General features: G+C 49.3%; 1 protein-coding gene across 2 annotated transcripts; it reads left to right on the top strand.

Moving 5' to 3' along the window:
• The first annotated feature begins 27 nt into the window (after positions 1 to 27).
• On the top strand, positions 28 to 21,460 carry ZER1 (zyg-11 related cell cycle regulator). 2 transcript variants are annotated; one of them, XM_065853853.2, is made up of 17 exons: positions 28 to 158; positions 661 to 876; positions 5,827 to 6,085; positions 6,916 to 7,066; positions 7,353 to 7,789; positions 9,416 to 9,592; positions 10,290 to 10,404; positions 10,904 to 11,050; positions 11,325 to 11,498; positions 12,182 to 12,397; positions 13,023 to 13,064; positions 13,410 to 13,529; positions 13,991 to 14,106; positions 14,238 to 14,426; positions 15,367 to 15,464; positions 15,867 to 15,969; positions 16,650 to 21,460. In XM_065853853.2, the coding sequence occupies exons 3-17, from the start codon at positions 5,928 to 5,930 to the stop codon at positions 16,705 to 16,707; spliced, it is 2,301 nt and encodes a 766-aa protein (XP_065709925.1). In that variant the 5' UTR covers positions 28 to 158; positions 661 to 876; positions 5,827 to 5,927; the 3' UTR covers positions 16,708 to 21,460. The 2 variants fall into 2 exon arrangements, with proteins under 2 accessions (XP_065709925.1, XP_065709924.1); XM_065853852.2 differs by lacking the exons at positions 28 to 158; positions 661 to 876 and adding an exon at positions 1,767 to 1,944.
• Positions 21,461 to 22,712: the final 1,252 nt, after the last annotated feature.

The following is a 22,712-nucleotide window of genomic DNA, read 5'->3' as shown; positions in this document are numbered from 1 at the left end:
GGCGGTGGCTCCGCCCCCGCGGCCGCCTCAGCGATCGTGCTCGTCGGGCTTCGCGCCCCGCGTGGGGAGCGAGCGGGGTTTCGGGCCGGGCTGTCCTGTCACGGCATCGCACGCCCACCTGGCCGGCCAGGGCTGGGGCACCGCATCGGGGACTCAGGGTGAGGCCGCACCTCGAATCCTGGGGGCAGTTTTGGGCCCCTCGGGACAAGCAAGAAGGGAATGGAGCTGGTGAGGGGCTGGAGCACAAGTGTGATGGGAGCGGCTGAGGGACCTGGGGGGTTCAGCCGGAGAACAGGAGCTTAGGGGAGACCTTCTGATCTCTGAACTGCCTGAAAGGAGCTTGGAGCCAGGGCGGGTCGGGCTCTGCTCCCCAGGAACAAGCGCCAGGACCAGGGGAAACGGCCTCAAGTTGCACCAGGGGAGGTTGAGGTTGGATCTAGGGAACAATTTATTCTCGGAAAGGGTTGTCAGGCATTGGAACAGGCTGCCCAGGGCAGTGATGGAGTCACCATCCCTGGACGGGTTGAACAGATGGAGATGAGGTTCTCAGGGACGTGGAGTAGTGCAGGGATGGGGTAACAGTTGGACTCGATGATCTTGAGTGTCTCTTCCTACCAAAATGTTTCCCTGATTCAATGACTTCCCTGTCTGTGCTTACAGCTCCCAATGGTGCCTGTCTCCAAAAAGACCCCCCCAGGCAGGAGCGAGCCCCCAGCTGGAGCTTCTCAGACCACCCAGCACCAAGGGGACCCTGTGGAACCATCACCATCTCCCAGGCCAGCTCTGGTGCCAACCGCCTGTACAAATGGCAGCCATGAGCAAGGCCGGCAACAATGGCGCCCACCAGCGAGGCGTGTGGCAGCAGCCGTGAGCGAGGTGTGTGGAGACGTGGGGCTGGGGGTTTGTTCTGGTGGAACCCCTGGGTGGTGGCCACGGGGCTGTGTGGACAGGGGATGGCCAGGCAGCGTGAGGAGCCCCGGGGAGGTGCTGCCAGGACGCCATTGCCAAACAAGTCGTTGTGTGATAGCAGCTTCTCACTCTGCCCTGTGCCGTGACATCGTGCAGCAGCACGGCCATGTTATCAGTGTAGGAAACGATCCTCTTGCCAATAATAGGCCCAGGCAGGATCTCTCAGCGAAGCACATTTTAGTAACAAGTTGGCAAGAGCGGGTGTTCTGCCTAAAGGTAGGCACATGGAACAGGGCAAAAAGCCCCTGCTTATATCCCCCCGAATCCTGGCTGCAAATTCCCTCCGTGGCAGGGTTTACAGGCTACCTGCCACCTGCCTCAGTTCACATACTTCATTCATCTAATTCTAACAATCCCCTTCCCCTTATCAATCTATTTAAAATACGGGTTCGTGGCTCTTTGGCCACCCTGCCCCCTGGATTAACTTCTGTAAATACAGGAATCAGTTTGCATTCCAGGGTTAGTTCAAAGAGACTTTGTTTCACATTAAGCGTTTTTAGTGTGATGTCTCTCAGCCCTTCTCCCGCACTGGGGTGGGGGGTCAGACGCCAGATCGGTTGTAAAAACGACATTCCTCCTTCAAAGGCGCCTTATATTGGTGAATGGCACTGCCGTGACGTCACGGTCGCAACTCGTGACGTCACGCCACTGCTGCGGGAGACGGTGACGTCACGGTGCGTGCGGAGGCGCTGGGTGCCCGCAGTCCCCGCTGCCTTCCGGCTCCGGGGGGTGCGCGGGAGCGGCCCGAGCGTTCCGGGCTGGCCGGTGTTCCCGGGGGGGAAAGCGGCGGCGCTTCCGGCGCGGACGGCCCGGCTGGCGGAAGTGACGGCAGGTTTGTTGACAGCGGAGGCCGTGGCGGGGGGAGCGGGCCCGAGCAGGACGGGAACCCCCTGCCCGCCCCGGGGAGCGGCGCCGGGACCAACCGGGACTCCCGCCGCCCCGCATCGGCCGCGCCGGGCCGGGGCCTGGCGCCAGGTGAGTGCCGGCGGCCCCCTCCTCCACCCGACCCTCGGGGCTCGCCCTCCCCGGCGGCACCGGGCCTGCCCGCCGAGGGCTGCGGGGGCAGCGCCGCCCCCGTGGAACCGCTGGCCCCGGCAGCGCCGCACGGTGCCCCACCGGCCGAGCCCACATCCCCTCCCCGGGAGCACCGAGCCCCGGCGGGCAGGGCCCAGAGCCGCATCAGCCCTGCCGGGAGGAGCCCCGGGGAGGTGACCTCTGTGCCTCGGGAGCAGACAGTGGCCTCGGGAAGCGCTCCGGAGCCCCCTGTGGGGTTTGGGGTTGGGACCAGACCTGCCTGCAGGCTGGTGAAGGGGCTGCCAGGGCTGTCAGAGCCCAGCGCAGTCCAGCGGTGCTCAGGAAACCGTCACCCAGGGGCTCCCGGAGTGTCCTCGGGTAGGTGACCTTTTGGAAAGAAAATCCATGATATGGTTTAGTCAGCCAAAGGGCCATCTTTACAGCAGGCAGGTACAAAGTTCAACATGTTTCCTAGCCAGCACAAGTTGTCTCATTTATGATATTGGTCTCGGCAGGCTGATGAGTTTGGAAATGGCAGGTTTTGCTGGGCCACAGAATAGTTCAACCTGCTTCTACTTCAGTGTCAGGGATGGCATTTCCCCACAAAAGCTGCAATGACCAATCAATTAATAAAAACACAAGGATTTGCAGCTGTAAGATGCCAGCTAAAATGACAGTGCAGTTTTCCTTAAAAATGTAACTTGTGCCAAACTCTGCATTTACATTAGATTTGTTATTCTAAAGTCATTGCAATCAGTTCATGTCAGCGCGTATTGTTTGCCCTCTTCTTGGACAAGTCCCTGATGCTGGAAAAGTGAGCTTTGCCAATCATTTTTGTAGCAACAGCATAAACGTTATGTCACTGGCGTGGAGCCACAGTGAGTCAGGCTTGGCTTTGGGCAGCCGCCTGGAGAGAGAGGCTGGGAGAGAAGATCAGTCTGAAGTCCAAGGTAGCGAATATTGGCACGGGCGGCCCCAGGAGTGCCAAGTCTCGCGTGCCGGTGCAGCCTGAAATGCCATAACAATACAGATATAGCCCAAAAATAAGCAATGTTTGCCAAAGAGGCTGGCAGGACCTGGAAGGCTGGTGATGGGGGAGAGCAAAGCTGCATATTCTACAGCTTCCTTCGGGCCCGTGGATGGCAGGAGGGTGTCGTTACTCCACGGGGAGGGCTACTTCTGGGCATAGCTGGGTCTACAGGCTTTTATATGCCTCCTCCTGCATCTCCAAGGGACTCAATTCTCACGCATTAAGATAGAAGCAAATCCATTAGAAAAATAAATTGGAAAAACTATTAGCAGCTGTTGTTCTAGTCACTTTTCAATTCCTGCACTTGAATTTTCAGCGTGTTTCACGTATCTGTCTTTGAGCCTTCAAAAACACCTGTGCAGTGGAACACACTGGTGCCAGTCTGCCCAGTGGGCAGCTTGCTAAGGATAGTGATTAGGCAAATGTTAATGATTTGTCAGCATCTCTAGTTCATTTATTTTTATCAACACACTGAGCTTATAACTAGAGACAATCACAGAATGTCCCAAGTTGGAAGGGACCCACAAGGATCATTGAGTCCAGCTCCTGACAATATTGCTCAGTGCAGCTCAGCCCTCTGCTTCCATCTCCCCCCACCCACACGTCATGTCTTGAGTCTAACCAAGGAGGGACAGACAGCTTGTGTCACGTCCTGTACAAAAGGTCACAGCAGCAACTCTTGATGCGACTCACATATCCCTAATAAATCATGAGGATGAATGCCTTGGTGTTGTTTTACTGGGATGGTTTAACTACTTTCTATTAGCCTTCAGTCTGGGATTTCGGTGGTGGATCACAGGGAGCTCAGAAGTTAAAGCACAGCTGATTTCTTCAGGGCTGGGATCACCCGGCTCTGTTGTGCTGGTCTCGGCAGGGAGGGACGAGTGGGTTGTCAGAGCCACAGGACGGCAGTTCTCGCCTTTTAGTGCTCGGAGCTGCTTGGACAAGTCCCAAGCACTGGCCGTTTCCAGCTGCACGTGATAACAGATTGTCAATGGGAGTTTGTTTTCGAGTTCTCCGACCATTAGTAGTAAACAGCGAAAGACACTGGCTGCAGGGACCTTCCGTCTGGTGGCACAGGGGAACTGGTAGGGACAGCAGAACGCGTTTCCCAGCAGGTTCCGGTCTTCCTGTTGATCTTGCCTTTCTGGAAAGATTCTCTCAAGGAAGCTTCAGGCAAAATTTGCAAGAGGGACTTGTTCTGGAGGTGAAGCAGATTCGTCTCCAAAGCAGACACAGTGCAGGACAGCATCCTTCCAGCTGCATTCCCTGAGCCGGGACCTCCTGACCAGCAAGACGATCCTGTGTGCACAGTGGCCTGTTTGTCCACTTGCACTGGAATGGGGTTTGGCCCAGGAATACAAGGCTGGGGGTGCACATACCTCAGGAGGGGTCCGGCACAGCTGCTCCTCCATGGCTGAACAAGGAGCAGTTCTGCCCATCTCCACTTGCTTTTTGAGAAGCTCATTTGAGTCTCAGCTTAATTCCTTGGCCAGCTCTTTGTCCCTGGCACTGAAGTGCACCCTTGGGAAACAAAGCAAAACAAAACTATTTAATGAAACACAGAAACAAGGAAGAAAGGAGCTTTGATTTCAGACTTGTGCTGCCTCCATGTTTGCGTGGAAATCCACTCTGCAGCGCAGGGAGGGATCAGAAGGCTGGGAGCCCGGGCTGCTGGGCAGGCTCACTCACGGCTGCGCTGTCACCCATAGAGACCATTTGGTGCCCAAATTTGAAAGGTCATCTTGTCCACAGCCTTAACTGGTCCTTCGTATGGGTGTCATCACCCAGGCAGCAGCTGAACAGATCATCTGAAGGGGAGGAGGGAATGTGTCCATGGAAATAGAAAGAAGGGTTCACGTTAGGGTGGCTTCTGATGTGATTTGACCCTTTGAAAGTGAAATGGTGGTGTTGTTCTTCAGTCACTTCTGCTGAACACTTCCAAGGCAGCAGCAAGCTTTCCTTCAGTGCCAGCAAGAGTGTTAATGCTAGAGCTGCAAGATTTTTTTGAATAAGAAAATAGACAGGAATAGCTTTCCCTCATTGATTGTCTGCCTCACCCATCCTTCTTTATCCTGTAGAAAGAGAAAAGAAGGGCAGAAGTGTCTTGCCTTTTTCCACTCACACCTTTTTGTGAGAGACTTGAAATGGTTTGGGTGAGCAAGTCCCAGGGAGCTGGATGTACAGATGCCCAGGATGTACCTAAGCCTCGCTTTAGACTGTGCTCAACGGGAAGCCAGACTAGTCTGTGTGTTTCCCTCTGGCTTCTGATCCATTTCATGGTCTAGTTCATGGACTTACATGAAGCTCTGGCTTGGCACTGCGGAGAAACATTGAGCTTGAACATGACATTTCACTTAGAACCACGTCAAACAGAATTACAGGCACAAGATGTGGGGCCAGCAGATCCCAGTGGGGCTATGCAAGAGATTATCCTGACAGTAAATTTTCTGGTGGTTTATCCAGCCCACCCCAAAGGAAACCAAGCAATGCGGTTTCTGCCACTTCCCTCTCCAAGCGCCTTTGTCAGCCAGATAACCCCTGCGATAAGGAAACATTTTCTTGCTGTGTAGCCTCAATTCCAAACATGTTTTGTGTTAACTCATTCCCACAGTGTCCCCTGGGGGTGGGGACACCAAGGAATTAAGGGCATACTGCCAGAGAGGCCAGAGTGCTGCAGGTTCTTTTGAGGTCAGCAAATGATGGGCTGGAAATACAACTATCAACATCCTGCTGGTGCAAGAGCTTTGCAGGACACTTGCCAGTGTGCCTTTCTCAATGCTGCCTTTTTTTTTTCCCCCTTCTGGTTGTAGCTGTCCTGATGTCCCTGTAAATTCATCCTGGAACTTAATTTGAGGATCTACTGAATCCAAAGCTTCCTTCTGCTCTTCCTCTTCCCATAACTTCCCTCAAGATGGCATCTGATAGCCCCGAGACGCTAATGGCCTTGTGCACGGATTACTGCCTTCGCAACCTGGAGGGGACTCTCTGCTACCTGCTGGACAATGAAACTCTCCGGCTCCATCCCGACATATTCTTGCCAAGCGAGATTTGTGACAAACTTGTCAACGAGTATGTTTCAGGGTGTGGAGAAGCTGTTTGGTTTGGGAAGGAGCTGGGAGCTCAGGGAAGGCGAGCGTAGTTCTCTAGAAAGAGTGATGGGAAAGGGGAAAAAAGATGTGGAAGAATTCATAGGACATTTTTTTTCCCCCCTCATATTGGAAATAAGGATTTGCATTAACTTCAGGACAAAGTGTCCCCAGGGTTACTGTATTATAGTTTCTGTGGAAATCACCATTTCCATGTAGGTAAACCCAGAGCAAAACAGTCACTGCTTCTTCCAAGAACATCAGTAAGCAAAGAAGCCTTCCCATTTCCCAGCACCGAATCATTACATTTCTCTATCAAACCAAAAAAATAAGCGGGCAAAGTGCTAACATATTTAATGTTAAGGCTGCTTCTCCCATAGCTTTACAAAACAACCTGTTTCCAGGGATCTATATAATTTGGCTATCACATTCTCTCTTGGCTGAACTCCTGCCCACAAAGTCTGGCAGAGAACTTTGCCTGGCTAGTTTTCTGGGGGAAAAAAAAAAATATTGCTATCTTTAAACAGCTAGGGGAAAAATATCCTGGCATCTGTGCTTGCCAGATTCCAGTTTGCTCACATACACAGGTGACCTTGCACAAATCTTTGCCTGAGATTTTCCCCAGGCTTATTATTTGTGTGCAAGAAGAGGTAACAGGCTTGCTGCTGTTACCTCAAAGGCTATTCTGGATGATCAGCAGGGAGCCCAAGTGTGCTCACACACTTGGTGGCATTTTCTCATAGCCAGTGAAGTAGCTAGAGCTGTAGCTGAGCCTTTGTGTCGTGCTGTGCTAACGCTGTTGCTCCAACACAGGTACGTGGAGCTGGTGAAGACAGACAGCATCTTTGAACCCCATGAAAGCTTCTTCACCCTGTTCTCAGATCCTCGGAGCACCAGGCTGGCTCGGATCCACTTGCGTGAGCAAATTGTGCAGGACCAGGACCTGGAAGCCATCAGGAAGCAGGTGGTATTGCACCAACAACAGCTCCCACTGCCACTTCACACAGCAGCACTGTTGCACAGGCGCCCTGAGATTCCCCATACTCGGTCCTTCACTGGCCAAATTTTCTTTGGGACAAGCTCAGCTTCTCTCTTCACCGCTCCTAGAGCCACTGTAGGGATCAGCATGGGGACACTGGTCTAGTTAGTGACACGTAGTTTCAGTCTCTCCCAGTGAAGGGGGGGGTTTAGAGAACGAGGTGGACATTCTGCCTGTGAAGTCTTTCTAACTTTGATTTCCCATCTTCCAGGATCTTGTTGAGCTCTACTTGACTAACTGTGAGAAGCTGACAGCCAAGAGTCTGCAAACCTTGGTGAGCTTCAGCCACACGCTTATCTCCCTGAGCCTCTTTGGCTGCTGCAATATCTTCTACGAGGAGGAGAACCCCGGAGGCTGTGAAGATGACTGTTTGGTGAACCCCACGCGCCAAGTCTTGGTCAAGGACTTTACTTTTGAAGGCTTCAGCCGCTTGCGCTTCCTGAACCTGGGCCGCTTGATTGAAGGGGTAAATGTGGAGACGTTGCTTCGGCCTTTGGCCTCCCTTGCAGCTCTTGATCTCTCTGGGATCCAGCTGAACGATGTGGGGTTTCTGACCCAGTGGAAGGACAGTCTAGTTTCCTTAGTGCTTTACAACATGGACCTTTCAGAGGAACACATCCAAGTGATCGCACAGCTTCGCAAGCTCAGGTCAGCAGATCTGTTCTTCCTTGTTTATCCTTTTCCTGCTGATAGGGAAAGGTCTTTCAGGAATGGTCTATGTGCCTGCTAATGGAAAGCCACCCACTGCTCGTGTCAAGTTAGAAACCTTCCCATGAACAGGCTCACTTGTTGGCTCGCTATACATGTCTGACATGCCTAAAGCCAACCTGCATTTTGCTTGCAAAAGAACATCACTTAGCAGAAACTCCCTCTTGGAAAAGCAAAAAACACCACACCCTACCCTCCTTCACCCCCTCAAAACCAAACCCCACAACAGAACCGCGTGCACACACAAACTAACAAAAAAACCCACCACAGCAACAAAACTTCACAACCAACCAACCACAAAATCCCAATCAAACCCAACCACGCTTCTCTGGCCAAATAAAAAAGAACAGCAGGATGCTTGAGAGATAGCAAAAAAATGACCACAGATGCGTACCTGTACTAATATCACGATAATCACACTGTGAAACTCAATTCTCCAGACCACTCGTGAAACAGGAATGTCCAAACTTTAAGCCTGGCTCTGAGATAACACCAAGAAAAACTCTGAGCTTGGCCTGCTCCTGTGCTCGGTGGCAGGGCACTGTGCACGGACCGTGCAGCCAAGGGAACGAACGGTGTAAATAAACAGGCACTCCTGACGCAACAGTGTTGACAGTGAAAATACCTCCTGAAGCAGAGCTGAGACGATTGCTATTCAGACTTCACAGTGGTATCAAGAAAGGGATCCAGGACTTTCCAAGGCAGAGAAGGGCCTCACTAGTCACACAAAGGATACTCAGCAGTGGTTTAGTTAGTATGGGCTGTGCTGCCTGCAGACACTGGAGGGGACTGCGTTAGCATATGCCCTGGGAGTCTCAGGGAACATTCTGGGTAATATTTGCTAAATCCAAGTACTTTAACTCTCAGTTACTTGCAATGAGACTTGGTCTACAACAGGTAGAAGACACCTGTGAGCAGGGTGTTGGCCCCTGTCTTAGGCAGTTTAGAAAAGTCTCCACCAGGGGTCTCGGTTACTGCTCAGTGGGCAAGAGCAGCTCCTGTCCTGTACGGGACCCAACCCGCACACGATCACTGCTCAATTTGTCCCACCACTCCCTTAGCCTCAGCTTTTCCCCAAAGCTTAAGCATTTAAATACCTGAAGATAAGTGAAATCAGGGCAGAGTAACAGCCTGCAGTGTGAAAAATACAAGATTGGGGAAGCAGACAAAAATCTGGAGTAGCTTAATTTGTGGGATGAGACGACGTACATTTCTGGGGATGCAAAGATCCTGTAGCACATCTGAACTGCCAGGCAGAAATGCGCAGGTGGCTGCAGTGATGGAGCTTGGGAAAGGCAGTTCCTGAGCCTGGAGCAATTTTCTTTGTGCTGTGTGGCCACATGATTAATTGTGCTCCATCCTAAGTAGACCTCTACCAGATATCTGTGTGCTTCGGTTAGACACAGGGCCAGATGCTACAGAACCACATTCCTGTATCTCGTGAAGGAAATAATAATCATAAGAAATACATAATCATCACACTTGCCTTGTCATCTTCCTCTGGTAGATAGGCAGAAACACCAGCTAATGCTTTCCAGGCTCTGAGCTGCTCTCTGTTGTTCGCAGGCACTTGGATATCTCCCGAGACCATCTGTCCAGTTATTACAAATTCAAGCTGACCCGGCGGGTTCTAAACCTGTTTGTGGAAAACTTGGTAAACCTCACGTCGCTCGATATCTCAGGGCACACCATGCTGGAGAACTGCACTATCCCAAGCATGGAAGAGAAGATGGGCCAGACGAGGTAAGGAAGCAGCGATTTCTGAGGACTGCTTGGGTGGATGGATTAATCAAAGAGGAATAAAGAACAGCTCCCTCTTCTGAGCTTCCCCATTCTGTAGGTCTAATTAATACTAAAAAGCAGGATACAGCTGTTGCTAGTTTCTCCTGATGCTAAAGACTTGTATGGGAATCAGCTGTGGTTCTTTTATGTGACACATGTAAGGACTTCTAAGAGTAAGAAAAAGTCAACCTACCTGCCTCCTGTACATACCTGAAGTGTTTCAGTTGTTCTCCCCACACGTTTTCCAGGTGTCTCTTGCAGAGATTTATATTTCTTCTGAAAGGACTCCAGAGCCCTTTACACATTTTCTACATGAAACATTCTTACCCTCATTGAAATCCAGGCACTTCCAAGACAGAACATTTCTACACATCAGTTTTCATAGGAAGGCTGAGTGTTTTAGGAACCTAGAATCTAAAGGCATATTTTCAGATTTGACCTGGGTGCTGGGCAGATCAGCCTTTGAAAATCCTGGTGCCCTTCAGTAGGGGCACACCCAGAGGTCTGGGTTTTCTACCAGAGCTCTGCCCTCCTGTTCCCCAAACACTGAAGCAAATGACTGGGACAGTACTGGCTCCTTTCCACTGCACTGGTGAAAAAGAAAGCCAGCACCAACATGAGTGATCTTGTTTTTTGGTTGTTTTCTTTTTTTCCTCAGCATTGAGCCAGCAAAGAGCAGCATCGCTCCGTTCCGGGGTCTGAAACGACCACTCCAGTTCTTGGGCCTTTTTGAAACATCTCTCTGCCGTCTGACACATATTCCAGCCTACAAGGTAATGAGGCCACAAGAATATTGGCAATAGGTGCTTGGTAAAATTGTGAGAACATGAAAATTACTGGCTGCTCGTAGAGTCTTCTTAGGGTCTTGTGTGTGACAACTGAGCTCTGACCTTTCAACAGCTACTTGACAATGCAGGAAAACTGCCAGAAAGCAAGACCTGGTCCCCACGTGGTTTTTACAAGGTTTAAAAAACACACCTCTTGGAAATGGGCATGCAAAAATCATCTGGCCCGAAGGACCACGTCTGTGACTAAAAGAAAAGGATTTAAGGCAATAGGAGTCTTGCTTGTGGCCCAAAGGTGCCATTTCTTATCCCTCTGGGCTAAGAAGTGACTCAGTCTCTTTGCTCTCATCCTGGGCCTAATTCTGGTAGGAGGTTGGAGGGAAGTTGTACCCTTTGACCTTCCAGATCTACCCTCAGAGTTCCCTTCTCACATTGGTTTTCCTCTTTCACTGTTTCTTCCCTGACTCTTTTTGTTCCTCCATGCCAGGTGAGTGGAGACAAGAATGAAGAGCAAGTCCTGAACGCTATTGAGGCTTACACCGAACACCGGCCAGAAATCACTTCCCGGGCCATCAACCTCCTTTTTGACATCGCCCGTATCGAACGCTGCAGCCAGCTGCTGCGAGCCCTTCAGGTGAGCCCCATGCGAGCATTTACCTCACCCTGACAAGGGAAATGTCACTGTCCCAGGCTTTTCTTCAACCTGGGACACCATATCATGCCATTCTGGAGAAAGTTCCAGTGGTGCAGTGGAACTGGGCACCTTCATGCCGTAAGCATGTTCCTGCAATGCCTGGGCCACACGTTCCTTGCAGGTGTAACAGTCTTGGCCCCACACAGCTGTAATGGTCACATCAAGACTCAACAGCAAGTCAGTGGCACTGAAGCTTCATGTTGCTTCTCTGCAGCTGGTGATCACAGCCCTCAGGTGCCACAAGGACGACAAAAACATCCAGGTGACGGGCAGCGCAGCCCTGTTCTACTTGACCAACTCCGAATACCGCATGGAGCAGAGCGTAAAGCTGCGGCGCCAGGTCATCCAGGTGGTGCTGAACGGCATGGAGTCCTACCAGGAAGTCACGGTAAGAGCGGCTCAGCCTCCTTCAGCTCCCACGTCCTCCCTCCCTGTATTAAGTCTTCAGCCCGGTGTTAGGATCAGTTCTTCTAAACCTCCAGGACATGGGCCAAGGCAGATACCAGAGGAGGTGTTGCCCAGATCTGCTGCTTGCCTTTACTCAGCAATGAGATTACATGCAGTGTTCTCCTTGTCCATACAATGTTCTCCAGAGCAAAGAGAAGAAAATGATGATAGCAAGGCTCCTTTTTATCTGATGGTAGTGGTCAAAGGGCATATACGACACACAGCATAGACATCCAGCACTGACTGTGGGGTGGAAAGGGTGCAGGTGTTGAGTCAACAGAAAGAAACACCACCCCAGCACGCTGTACTGGAATCAAGCTGACGTTATACACTGCGATACACTCCCAGAATGGCAACTGCTGTGTAGAGAGCTTACAGGCAGCGAGGAACTGGCTTGGGAAGTGATGGGCGCTGGGTGACCATTTGGCCATGTGAGACCAGAGTGGCAGTGAGAAGATGGTACCGATTGAGCACAACTAAAGCACAGTGCTAAATAGGAGAGTAACAGAAATGTTAGTGGTCATAGTCAAACAAAAAGATGGTTTCAGTACCAAGGAAACATGAGATGATGGGCTCCATGTTTTTGTAGCCATTTGGTGCAGTGTTTGCTTCCTTTTGACCCAGGTACAGCGAAACTGCTGCCTGACACTGTGTAACTTCAGCATTCCCGAGGAGCTGGAGTTCCAGTACCGTCGAGTCAACGAGCTGCTGCTGAACATCCTCAACCAGAGCCGGCAGGATGAGTCTATCCAGCGCATCGCTGTGCACCTCTGTAACGCTTTGGTCTGCCAGGTGGACAACGATCATAAAGAAGCTGTGGGAAAGATGGGGTTTGTCATGGTTGGTATGGTCCCAAGGTGTCTACTTATCCTTAATCCGGGCCAGCACAATTCCCTTGCAGGAGTCCACCAAATTCATCCAGCCAGTGACCCAACCGTACAGTGTCACAGGAGGGAGCTGGTGTCCCAGCACTGCCAACCTCTCCTGGAACCTTCCCCTCCCCGTGGCATCTTGTACTGGGTGACCAGCACGGGAAGTCCTGATCTCAGAGACGGGCTGTCCGTGAGAGCAGGGAAGCCGCGTAACCTTATACCTTATCTCTTTGCCATATCATATTATTTCCAGAGCTGGTACCACCTCATGACCAGCTCCTTCTGCATCTCCCCAAGTTTGCAGCAGCAACTGCAACTGCTTTGGTGCAGTTATGCCACGTTCTAGACTTAGTCATGCAGGTCAAAACTGACTTGACTGCAGACTTGACAGCTCAGCAACATAGTTCAGTTCTGTGAATACATGCAACACTGAACATAACCTGGTCCCACAGGGTCAGAGAAAGAGATACCAAGTAGGTTGTCTACAAAGGATCAAAACTGTATATACCTGAAAACCAGCTGCAGTGCAGCAGTTAGTTTTAGTTCTATGATTCTTGGACTGTTTCTCACTCTTCTCCTTCCTCTGCCCACAGACAATGCTGAAGTTGATTCAGAAGAAGTTGGCTGATAAAACGGTGAGTGTTTTCCCCAGAAAATGTATGTACAGAGTATTTTCTCCTCAGCCTGACTTAGGCACAGAGGTCAGTCTGGAGTGCCAGCTCAGCTTCTCTAACAAACACAAGACATCTCAGCTGATGCTGCAGAATTTCCTGTGCTAGGGTGGGGGTGATTGGAATGTGACAGGGAGGCAAAAATATTAAACAAAAACCCACTTGCTGACAAGTTGAAAGTGAATAACAAGGTTTTCTTACCTCTGGAGCCATCTAGGGTGATGGCAGAGAGGAAACACAAGGGATTGGTTTGCACTGGGTTCCCATAAGTGAAGCTCTGCCTCTGTCCCTTTCTCTTTGGCTCTGTAGTGTGATCAGGTGATGGAGTTCTCCTGGAGCGCACTCTGGAACATCACTGATGAGACCCCTGACAACTGTGAGATGTTCCTTAACTACAGCGGCATGAAACTGTTCTTGGAGTGCTTGAAAGTAAGTACATCTGGTTTCCTCCAGAGGAATGCTGACGTTGGCAGCGGAGATGCAGATGCCTGGCCAGGATCTCTGGCTGCACTGATCTATAAGCAGTACTTCCTATGCCGCACAAACAGAAAAGAAAAAGCTTGCATGTTTTCTTCTTTCTCACATCCATCCACTCAACCAGTAGTAGAATGGAGAAACAAACTTACACTCAATAAGTCTTCCTCTCTGCCTTTCTTGTACGTCTCCCTGCAGCAGAGCAGCAGTGAGAAGTGGATCCCGTCCTTGATTCCTTTCACACGTGCCATGAACACCCAAGATCCCATGTAGCATCTACTAAAGAACCATTGCTGACGACCTGAAAATACTCAGCCTTTCTAGACACGCTGTACAATCTTTTTCCAGGGTTGCTTGCTCTCAATGTCGCCATGGCCCTACTTTTGTATAATCCTGTTCTTTGCTTGCTTGCTTAGGAGTTCCCAGAGAAACAGGAGCTGCATCGCAACATGCTGGGCCTCCTGGGCAACGTAGCAGAGGTGAAGGAGCTGCGCCCGCAGCTCATGACCTCCCAGTTCATCAGTGTGTTCAGGTGAGCACCTGGCTAACGAACAGCGGGGCTGGGGCAGGGTGAATGCTCTGGAGCTCTGCTCCTCAGTCACCTGGAGACTTTTAAACCTTTGGTGCATCAGCACCTCTAAATGATCTCTTCTCTCTTGGCAGCAACCTGCTGGAGAGCAAAGCAGATGGGATTGAGGTGTCCTATAATGCCTGTGGTGTGCTCTCCCATATCATGTTTGATGGTCCAGAGGCTTGGGGTATATGTGAGCCCCACCGAGAGGAAGTTGTAAAGAGGATGTGGGCAGCCATCCAGAGCTGGGATATCAACTCCAGGAGAAATATTAACTACAGGTGAGGAATGGAAAAGTTTGGCCTACTCACCTAGGAGCCAGGATTGTCATGGGAAGCAAGCACCAGCACAGAGGGGGGAAGAGGAAGAGCCCAGCATGGAGGCTCTGCTTAGAGTGAAGGCAAAACTTCCTCAGGGGCATAGTGAGGATTTCACATCTTCCTTTGAAACATGTTACACAGGCTGCTGGAATTAGACACCTTGCCTGGCAGTTCCTATGGGAAAAGTGTGGGAGGCCAACAGAATTTCTCCTGCATGTTTCGGATGGAAAGCCATGATCTGATGATCTGGGACAGCCCACGTGTTGTCCCCTGAGACTGCCGTCCTTCGCACCTCCTTAAATCTGTCTGCTTCTGACGGTCACGTGGATTGCTGCAGCTTTCAGTCTCCTCTGGGGAATATTTAGATGCAGTTCCCAGAAATCCCAAGGGTTAATACAGCTGGTGGCATCCTCCAAAGCCCTTCCTGTAAGAGGCTGTCAGGTACTCTGTATTCCCCATAGTGCCTGGCAGGGATCCAGAACGAATGGCATTTCGTTGCGTGAGCCACAGCGTAGACACATTATTGTTGTCAGAAGAAACACAGCAACCGTTGCAGGTGAGCAGCCAGCTTTGGCTGCCTGTAACTTTCTATGGCCCCTCTACAGAAAGGTCCACACTGTCAGGTTTCAGCTGTCACGAGAAAATGACTGACAGCGGATGGAAATCAGATCTTGGACTCGGTTGCATTCGTTGCAGCTATTTAGCTGGGCAGGACATTAGCGCTGAAGGGGTAGGGCCTGCCAGGCTGCCAGGATCACCGTGTGACACAGGAATCTTTGCCATGGCCATGGATTTACTGCCATGGTATCTATGAGCACAGCGTTTGTATTGCTCTGAGTGGCAAAGATGCTGGAAGAGGCAGCTCTGGGATTTTTAACAACTTCTCCATATTTCTGTGCAGGTCATTTGAACCAATCCTTCGACTTCTTCCACAAGGGATCTCCCCAGTCAGCCAGCACTGGGCTACCTGGGCCCTGTATAACCTGGTCTCCGTCTACCGTAAGTTTCCGTTTCGAAATCACGTCCACTGTGCTGTAAAAGTTGAGAGTGTGGATTTGAGCTTTTAGCAGAAGTCATCTTCCCAGTTTAGCTATGTAGGTAGAGAGAACTTTCTTTGAATGATGCAGGAATGCACAGGCAGCACAGCCAAACAAAAAGAAAAAGAAGAGACTTAGTGTGTAGGAAATTCTTTCAATGTTTTGATCCTTCTGGCCATGCTCTTATGTTCTCAGCCATTTTGTGTCTGTTGTTTTCACAGCCAGGGCACCCTGAGCAGGCTGGCTCCATAAAACAGAAAAGTTTTGTGGCTTCTCAGGCCACAGGCTTCTCCTTCCCCTCCTGCCGCCCTTTGTAGCGCTCCTGTGAAGCTTCACAAGGACTCGTTTATTCTTTTCTCTGCAGCTGACAAGTACTGCCCACTGCTGATCAAAGAAGGTGGGATTCCCCTTCTGAAGGACATGATTAAAATGGCCTCAGCACGGCAAGAGACCAAGGAAATGGCCCGGTAGGAAACCAATGCACTATCATAAAATATTCAATTTAGCTTTATTTTAGTTATTATTCTTGTACATCAAGTAATGCTACCAAAGAAAGGCCTGTGCTGATGTGTGTGAGGAGTGAGAAGTGAACACAGGAGAAGAACAGGAAAAAGAGGATGAAAACAGAAGACCGAAGAGGTGTCAGTTGCCAGTACACACAGATCGTTCCGGGTTGATGGAAATTGGTTACAGAAGTGGCTTGTTGGACAGGGAGCCACATTGCTAATGACATCTTACACCGAGAGTCTCCAGTCATCACTGCTCTCCATACTTGTGTGGGGTCCCTGTCCAAAACGTTCTGGCCTGTCACTAAACTTGCTGACTGCACTGTTAAAATGAGAGTGTTTTTAAAAGGTGGAGAGAGTCCATCACCTTTGTGAGCTTCCCCAGCTCACTGCGTTACATGACCTTTCTTTGGAGTCATTCTGTTGGGGGTGTAAGTGCCAGCTGCAGTTTCTAATCCCTGGCAAACTGAGAGCTGTAATTTCGTACGTGCAGGATGAGTATTGAAGAGGTGGATGTGGGCTGGGAGTATCTGCCCCGTGGGGGGGCAGCGGGCATTCCCTGAAGCATTCTACTGTCCCACAACGGTCGTGTGAAAACCTTTAAACTAACCCTGCTCTCCTTGTCCTTGTTTTATCCATAGGAAAGTTATAGAGCACTGCAGTAACTTTAAGGAGGAGAACATGGACACTTCCAGATAGAGGCACTGAGCTCGTGCCTCAAGCCAGCACTGCATCCAGCTTCTCTGATTCACTGTACATAGCGAGGACTCTTTCTTACCAACTCACCTGTTGGAAGGAAACTTCATGTGTGTGTGTGAGACCCTCAGTAGATGAAGGTGAACAGGGGAGGGGGAGGGACCTTTTGCACAACAAAATGCTTTCCTTAAATTAGTGGACTTTTTTTGTTATGAAGTTTCAGGTTGAAGTTCTGTGTGTATGATTTCTGTATAAAAAGAAAACAAGAAAGACAACTACATTATGTATCTTTTAACCTTTTTGTTTTAGACCACACAGAGAGCCTCAAATGATCATGAGCTTGAAGACCTAGTTGTGTGATGGCTAGTGTGACATTTTTATTTCCCACTTTTTAGAAAATACCCTTTCGCTGTATTGCATGAGGTCCTGTAATGTCTGCAAGAACACCAGTCCTGAATCGGTATTGGCTGCTCAATGGGGTTTTAGGCAGCAATGAGTTATTTATTTGGCTACAGAGGTTGGGGGACACAATACCAGGGAGTTAGACCAAAAGAACCGACCTTTTTAGTGATATTTGTACGTGGAGAAAATGGGGAAGAAAGATCTTTCCAGTCAATTCACTCCCTTAAGGTTTTTTTTATAGAAGACTCACATTAATGGAACCATTGCTAACTGTGTATGGGTCATTTGGAAGTAAGACATTCCCATTAAAAATCAAGAGGTCTGTTTTGTCCCCCTTCTGCCAGCCCACCCAGCCTCATAAGGCCAGGGATGACCAGTAAAACCAGTTACACATCCTTGGCAACACAGGGCTTTTCTCTCTAAGGGAGCCTGTGCAACAAGGAACAGGGTTCATTCACAAAGGGCTACACACCTTCATTCTAGTCCTTCACCACCTTTTTAGTTGTGTTCAGCTTTATGGGGAAGGGCTACAAATGCCAGAGAGCGTCTTTCCCCTCTGCATAATAAGCTCTCCCAGGCCGCAGCCCAGAGTGGCTTGTACTGCTTGTGCAGGTCCCGGTAACGGGCTGGAGCTGTTTGCTCTTTCTTTAGTCTGCATCAGCGCAAGCCATGCTCGGTGGCAAACTAACCTCCCTGCATAGGAAGCCCGCTGCAGCACAGATGCTGTAATCGGAGGTGCTAAAGTCCTCTCCTGAGACTCGGGGGTGTCCAGGCACTTTTTGGAGGGTGATGCCGTGAATTAGCACCTCTTGTTCTACCCCAGCATCTTCCCCCTGTTCTGGGAAGCAGAAGGCCCTGTTCTTACCTGACTGCCATAAGCACTCACCCGAGCAGTCCTGCTGGCGTCAGCAGCGTGACTCCGATGTACACGATGTCGGTGACAGCGTAGCTCCGATGTATACGATGTCGGTGAGAGGAGAGTCCCACTAAGGTGCTCTTCACTTCTAAGACTCTTCACCTGTAAAGACTCAAGAAGCCAAAGGCCAAGGTTTGCCCCACAGCCGTGCGCTCACCAGCATTGTCCCGTCCATTCTTGGAGCCCTCGCGGTTCTTTCAAATTCACAAATCATCCTTTAGAAGGGATTTTTGAAAGTATTTTATGTAATAGGAGACACTGGCCACGTGAGTTGGACATTTCAGGCCTCTGAGCACAGCCTCGCTGCTCTTCCCTTGTACGTGTTGCTCTCGGATTTGACTCGCTGCTATGGTTCTTCTGGGTTCTTCTGGTGCTCAGAGTTAACGTTGTCACTGCTGAGCACATTATAGACAGATCCTGGATACACAAACTGACACTTTAAATGACAGAACACAGCTGCCCTCGAGAGGTTTTTACCTTTTCTGCCAATATGGTGTTATTCAATGTCTTTTTATTTTTTCTTTTTAACCATACGTCATTTGTTTTGATATTGTGAGATCTGTACTTTTTTCTTTAAGTATTTTTCAAACTTATATATATTTTTGTGTCACTTTTGAATTGTTTTCATATGGTTCGCAAAACTTGACAAATTATACTTTTTTGCAGTCGTTTGATTGAAATGTATTTTTCTCTCTCTTATTCCTGTTCCCCAAGAATTTGTGTCCCTATGAGCTTTGAGACAGGAAAGCTTATTTCAAGATCTGTTTTCTTTATAACAAATGCTAATCTTCCTTGTAGATGCAAAACTAAGAGATGTTGCAAATCCTGCCAACCAGCCTCGGCACATTAGGGGAGTCAGGCTTTGCTCATTTAACTCTCCATTTAGTGCCACTGTCCTTTTGAAGTTGTTTCCCGTGGCGGTGCCACCCACTTTCTTCCTTTCTAATGCCCATGTAGTGAAAGCTCCTACCGCTAAAATCTTGAATCACGTGGCAAAGAGCACCCCGGATTCTGACTCCTTTGGCAAGGTGGGAGTGGAGCAGAAGGGGACACATCACAGATGCGAGAGGTGTCAGAAACCCATGTCCCCAGCACGCAGCTGCCACACTGGGCAGACAGCTCAGGAGCTCCGGTCTCAGCCTTGCGCTGGAATCAGAGCCAAACAATAAGGCTTTACACTGAGATTTTGGCACAGCTACATCCAGGTTAATGAACAGCTGATGGTTTGGTTTTGGTTCCAGCCGCCTCAAGACCCCAAAGTTTGGGTTTTTCAAACCAATGCCCCTGTAAGTTCAGCTGTTACTGGAGTCTCACCTGCTACAAGGTGGACCGTGGTATTGCAAATTAACAAGATCCAAGGTGCAGCAAACGTTCCACACTGTAAAGATAACTGTTCTCACTGCTCGCACGTCCTCATCAAGCTGTTCCTGAGCCTGAACTGGGAAAAAGAGATTTCTAATTCCCAGCAACAGAGATGAACCGAGTCAGGGCAGCCTGCTGGGAAAGCTTGGCTTTCCGAAACCCGGCACTGACCCCAGGCGAAAGGGGACCTGTCTGTTCTACCCACCTACATAGCAGATTTTGAGCCAGGCCACCAGCAAAGTCGATTCCTGAGACAAGATTTTAAAGGAAATAGCATCCCTGTTAGAATAATGAGCTCTGGCTACAAACTGCAGTGTCTCCAAGGCAAAAACTTTCAGTGAGAAGCAAAACAGAGACATGGATCCTCTGCACATCTGAGTGTAATGCAGGAATTCCTGCAATCAGGAGTTCAAAACTAGGTTGTACCTCAGTTTCCTAAGGGAAACGAGGAGTTGTTGCACCCATGGCCTGAAAGCACTTTTTGGAGGCAAAGAGGAGTTAATGAACTGCTGATTTAGATGCAACGCTCAGGACAGAGCAGGGTAGTTGTCTGCAGGCTTCCTACCAATATTCTGCAAAGGAGGGGAGGGCAAAGTGGCTGTTTTTATGAAGGTTTAATGTAAAAGGGGAAGCTGGATACCCTGAAATGCTTGACTGCGAGTTACAGAGAAGCCTCTCAGGACTTCCAGCTTTGCTGGAGCGAATAAGTGAACCACAGGACTCAAATTCCACACAGAATTACAGGGTCAGTGACCACCCCTGCCTAGAAAACTAAAACAGGGTTCTATCTCCTAAAGAGAATCCAACTGTACAGAAGTCTGTAGTGTGTAAATATACAGCAGAGGGGCTCCTTGTTCTCCATACTTGTCCTGTTCACACTCTCATTCAAGTTTTCACTACAACATTTGCTTGAATATTCAAAAGCTTGGCAAGCAGAACACCAACACAACTCAGTAGTTCAGAGACTGTTCCGACAAAGGGCCCCTCTGCCCTGGCTGGATGCGCTTCCCTCCCTGGCTGGCAGATTCCTTGTCGCTCCATGTCCCCGGTCAGTGATTCCGCAGCCCTTGGCGTGCAGGGTGTCCGGCGTCTGCCATTCGCTCTGGAATGGATCAGAGAGCAAATTGGTGGGCGACTTTCCACAAGCGCTTCCATTGTACGAGATCTGCGGAAAGAACTGGTAGACACATCTACTTGTATAATGCTCGACACCCAGAAGCACTAGCCTTTCTCATCTAAACCAAGCCCAGAAGATTAGTACTAGTATTTGTGGCAATTAGTAATGTTGCAGATAATCCATCTGCGTCATGGCTGCAATTACCCTGCGCTTTGCTACTGGCTGAAATTATTCAGCACCAAATCCTACCCAGCTTGTCAGCTTGTTGGGCTCCTGCTGCAGTCACTCTGGTCTCTGCAAAAGATGAGTGGGAAGAAAGGTCTTGGAGCTGTGAGCTTGTTGAGGCAATTAATTAGTGGAGCAGGAGCTGTAGGGACACTGCACTCAGGCGCTGCTCCACGGAAAAGATGTTTCCTTGAGACCATGGAGGGAGGAGCTTCCCACAGCTCAGGTGCTGGGAAGAAGACAAAATTAGAAGTAAGGAAACAGCCGGTGTCCACAACAGGCATGTGTGTGAAGCACAAAGGGGAACGGTCGTCAGGAACGGATGAAAAACAACCTGGGGCTGGATGGGAAGACAGCGCTTAAAGAAAGGAGTGAGGGAGATTTCCTGCTGAACTGAAACACTTCTGCTTCAGCAGACTGGGTTTTGATTTCGTATAGTTGTCACTGATTCTCTCTGTAATTCTTTTCTTGTTTAAAAAGTTTTTAAGCTAATCAAATATGTATTTCCTCATTTTGCTTAATGAAAATAACCTCAGTTACAATGAGCAAACGTTTGCTTTTACTCTGTCCATTGACCTGCCTGATGTGGAAGGGCCTGGTCCAAGTGTTTGTACATGGTCAAACCAAGAAAAAAAACAATGCACAACTGTTGCTTCCTTACAATTCTGAATGAATTAATTTTCTGTTGTATCCATTGGATACCCACTGTGTATTAAATTCAGTGTTTAACAATGTCTTCTGCCTTTGGTCTATGGATGTGGTTTATTTAGGTGCATTGCTGGTCCATATTTCATTAAAAATGAAAGGAACTGCCTTGTGTTGACAAGGCAGTTCAGTGGCTTTTCATTTAATCGCTCCAAGGGATACAATACTGTTTGTCAATAGAAAAGGCGCGGAGGAAGAGCGTATTGTTATGAAATTATGTGAGAGGAGAAAAAAAGAATCAGAACAATATTGGAGTGCAGAGATGTTGCCTCTGGACTCTGTAAGGGATCTGTGGCTTGCATTGTGCTGCCAGAGCTGGGTACTCAAAAAGACTCCAGCTTAAAATGGTCAGTCTGCTTTCAGTGCAGCGTGACTTTCTTCTTGAGAGCCTGGTCCTGCAAGGGTTCAGCTGCCAGGTAATTCAATGGTCATTGTGAACTCTGAAGGAGGAACCATGTGAAACTGAACTGCCTCTCGAAGCTGAAAATGTTGCACCTTGGGCTTCCAGCAGCATGAAATTCCCACAGCTGGAATGCCTCCAGAATCTAGATTATTCGCTCAGAAACTCGTTAGTAGAGGCTTTGTGGAACTAAGCCTAATTTCAACCTGTTACTTAGGTTGAAAGCCTTGAGACAGAGAGAAGCCCTGATCTGTGTGAGACAGGTTTCAAAGCTATGAGAGAAGGTTAAAAGTGTAACATGCACCGAGTTATTCTAATGGCAAAGAGAGCGAGAATACATTCCTCAGGACAGATTATTGCAGAATATCAAAATATTACTACTCAAATTGCCTCCATTAAGCTTTAACATCTACACCTCTCTGCAAGGAACAGAAAGACACCACCCACCTTTTCTTTCTGTTTGCAGACAGAGCCCGATGTTGCTGCTCCAGGCTTCCTTTGCCACTCAGGGGGCAGAAAGATTTTGTGAGGTTTGACAAGCACTGATAGAATCTACGAGGTGTCTGAGGGAGGATTTCTGTAGGTCTTGCATTTACCTAGAGTAAAAAGAAATAAAGGATTTTAATAATTGCTGGAAATCCAGGCTACAGTTGTTGCCATTTCAACACAGCCGTCTCAGGTAAACCACTGAAGTGACTGGTGCAGCCAGGTCTTTCCTGGGATCAGCAGGTGCCACTGACTCACTTAGACTAAAATAATCAGGAACAGCCCATTTGTGGTCAGACAACACCGAGGAATCAGCTGCTTTTCAGGTGCTGGAGGATAAGCTTGCGAAGAACATGATTTTTCTTTCCAAATTTTTGCTGGGAAAGAAGGTAACA

The sequence above is a fragment of the Patagioenas fasciata genome, chromosome 20, assembly GCF_037038585.1.
Source record: "Patagioenas fasciata isolate bPatFas1 chromosome 20, bPatFas1.hap1, whole genome shotgun sequence".
NCBI lineage: Eukaryota > Metazoa > Chordata > Aves > Columbiformes > Columbidae > Patagioenas > Patagioenas fasciata.
Note: the sequence above shows the minus strand (reverse complement) of the source record. Positions and strands in the feature narration are given on the sequence as shown.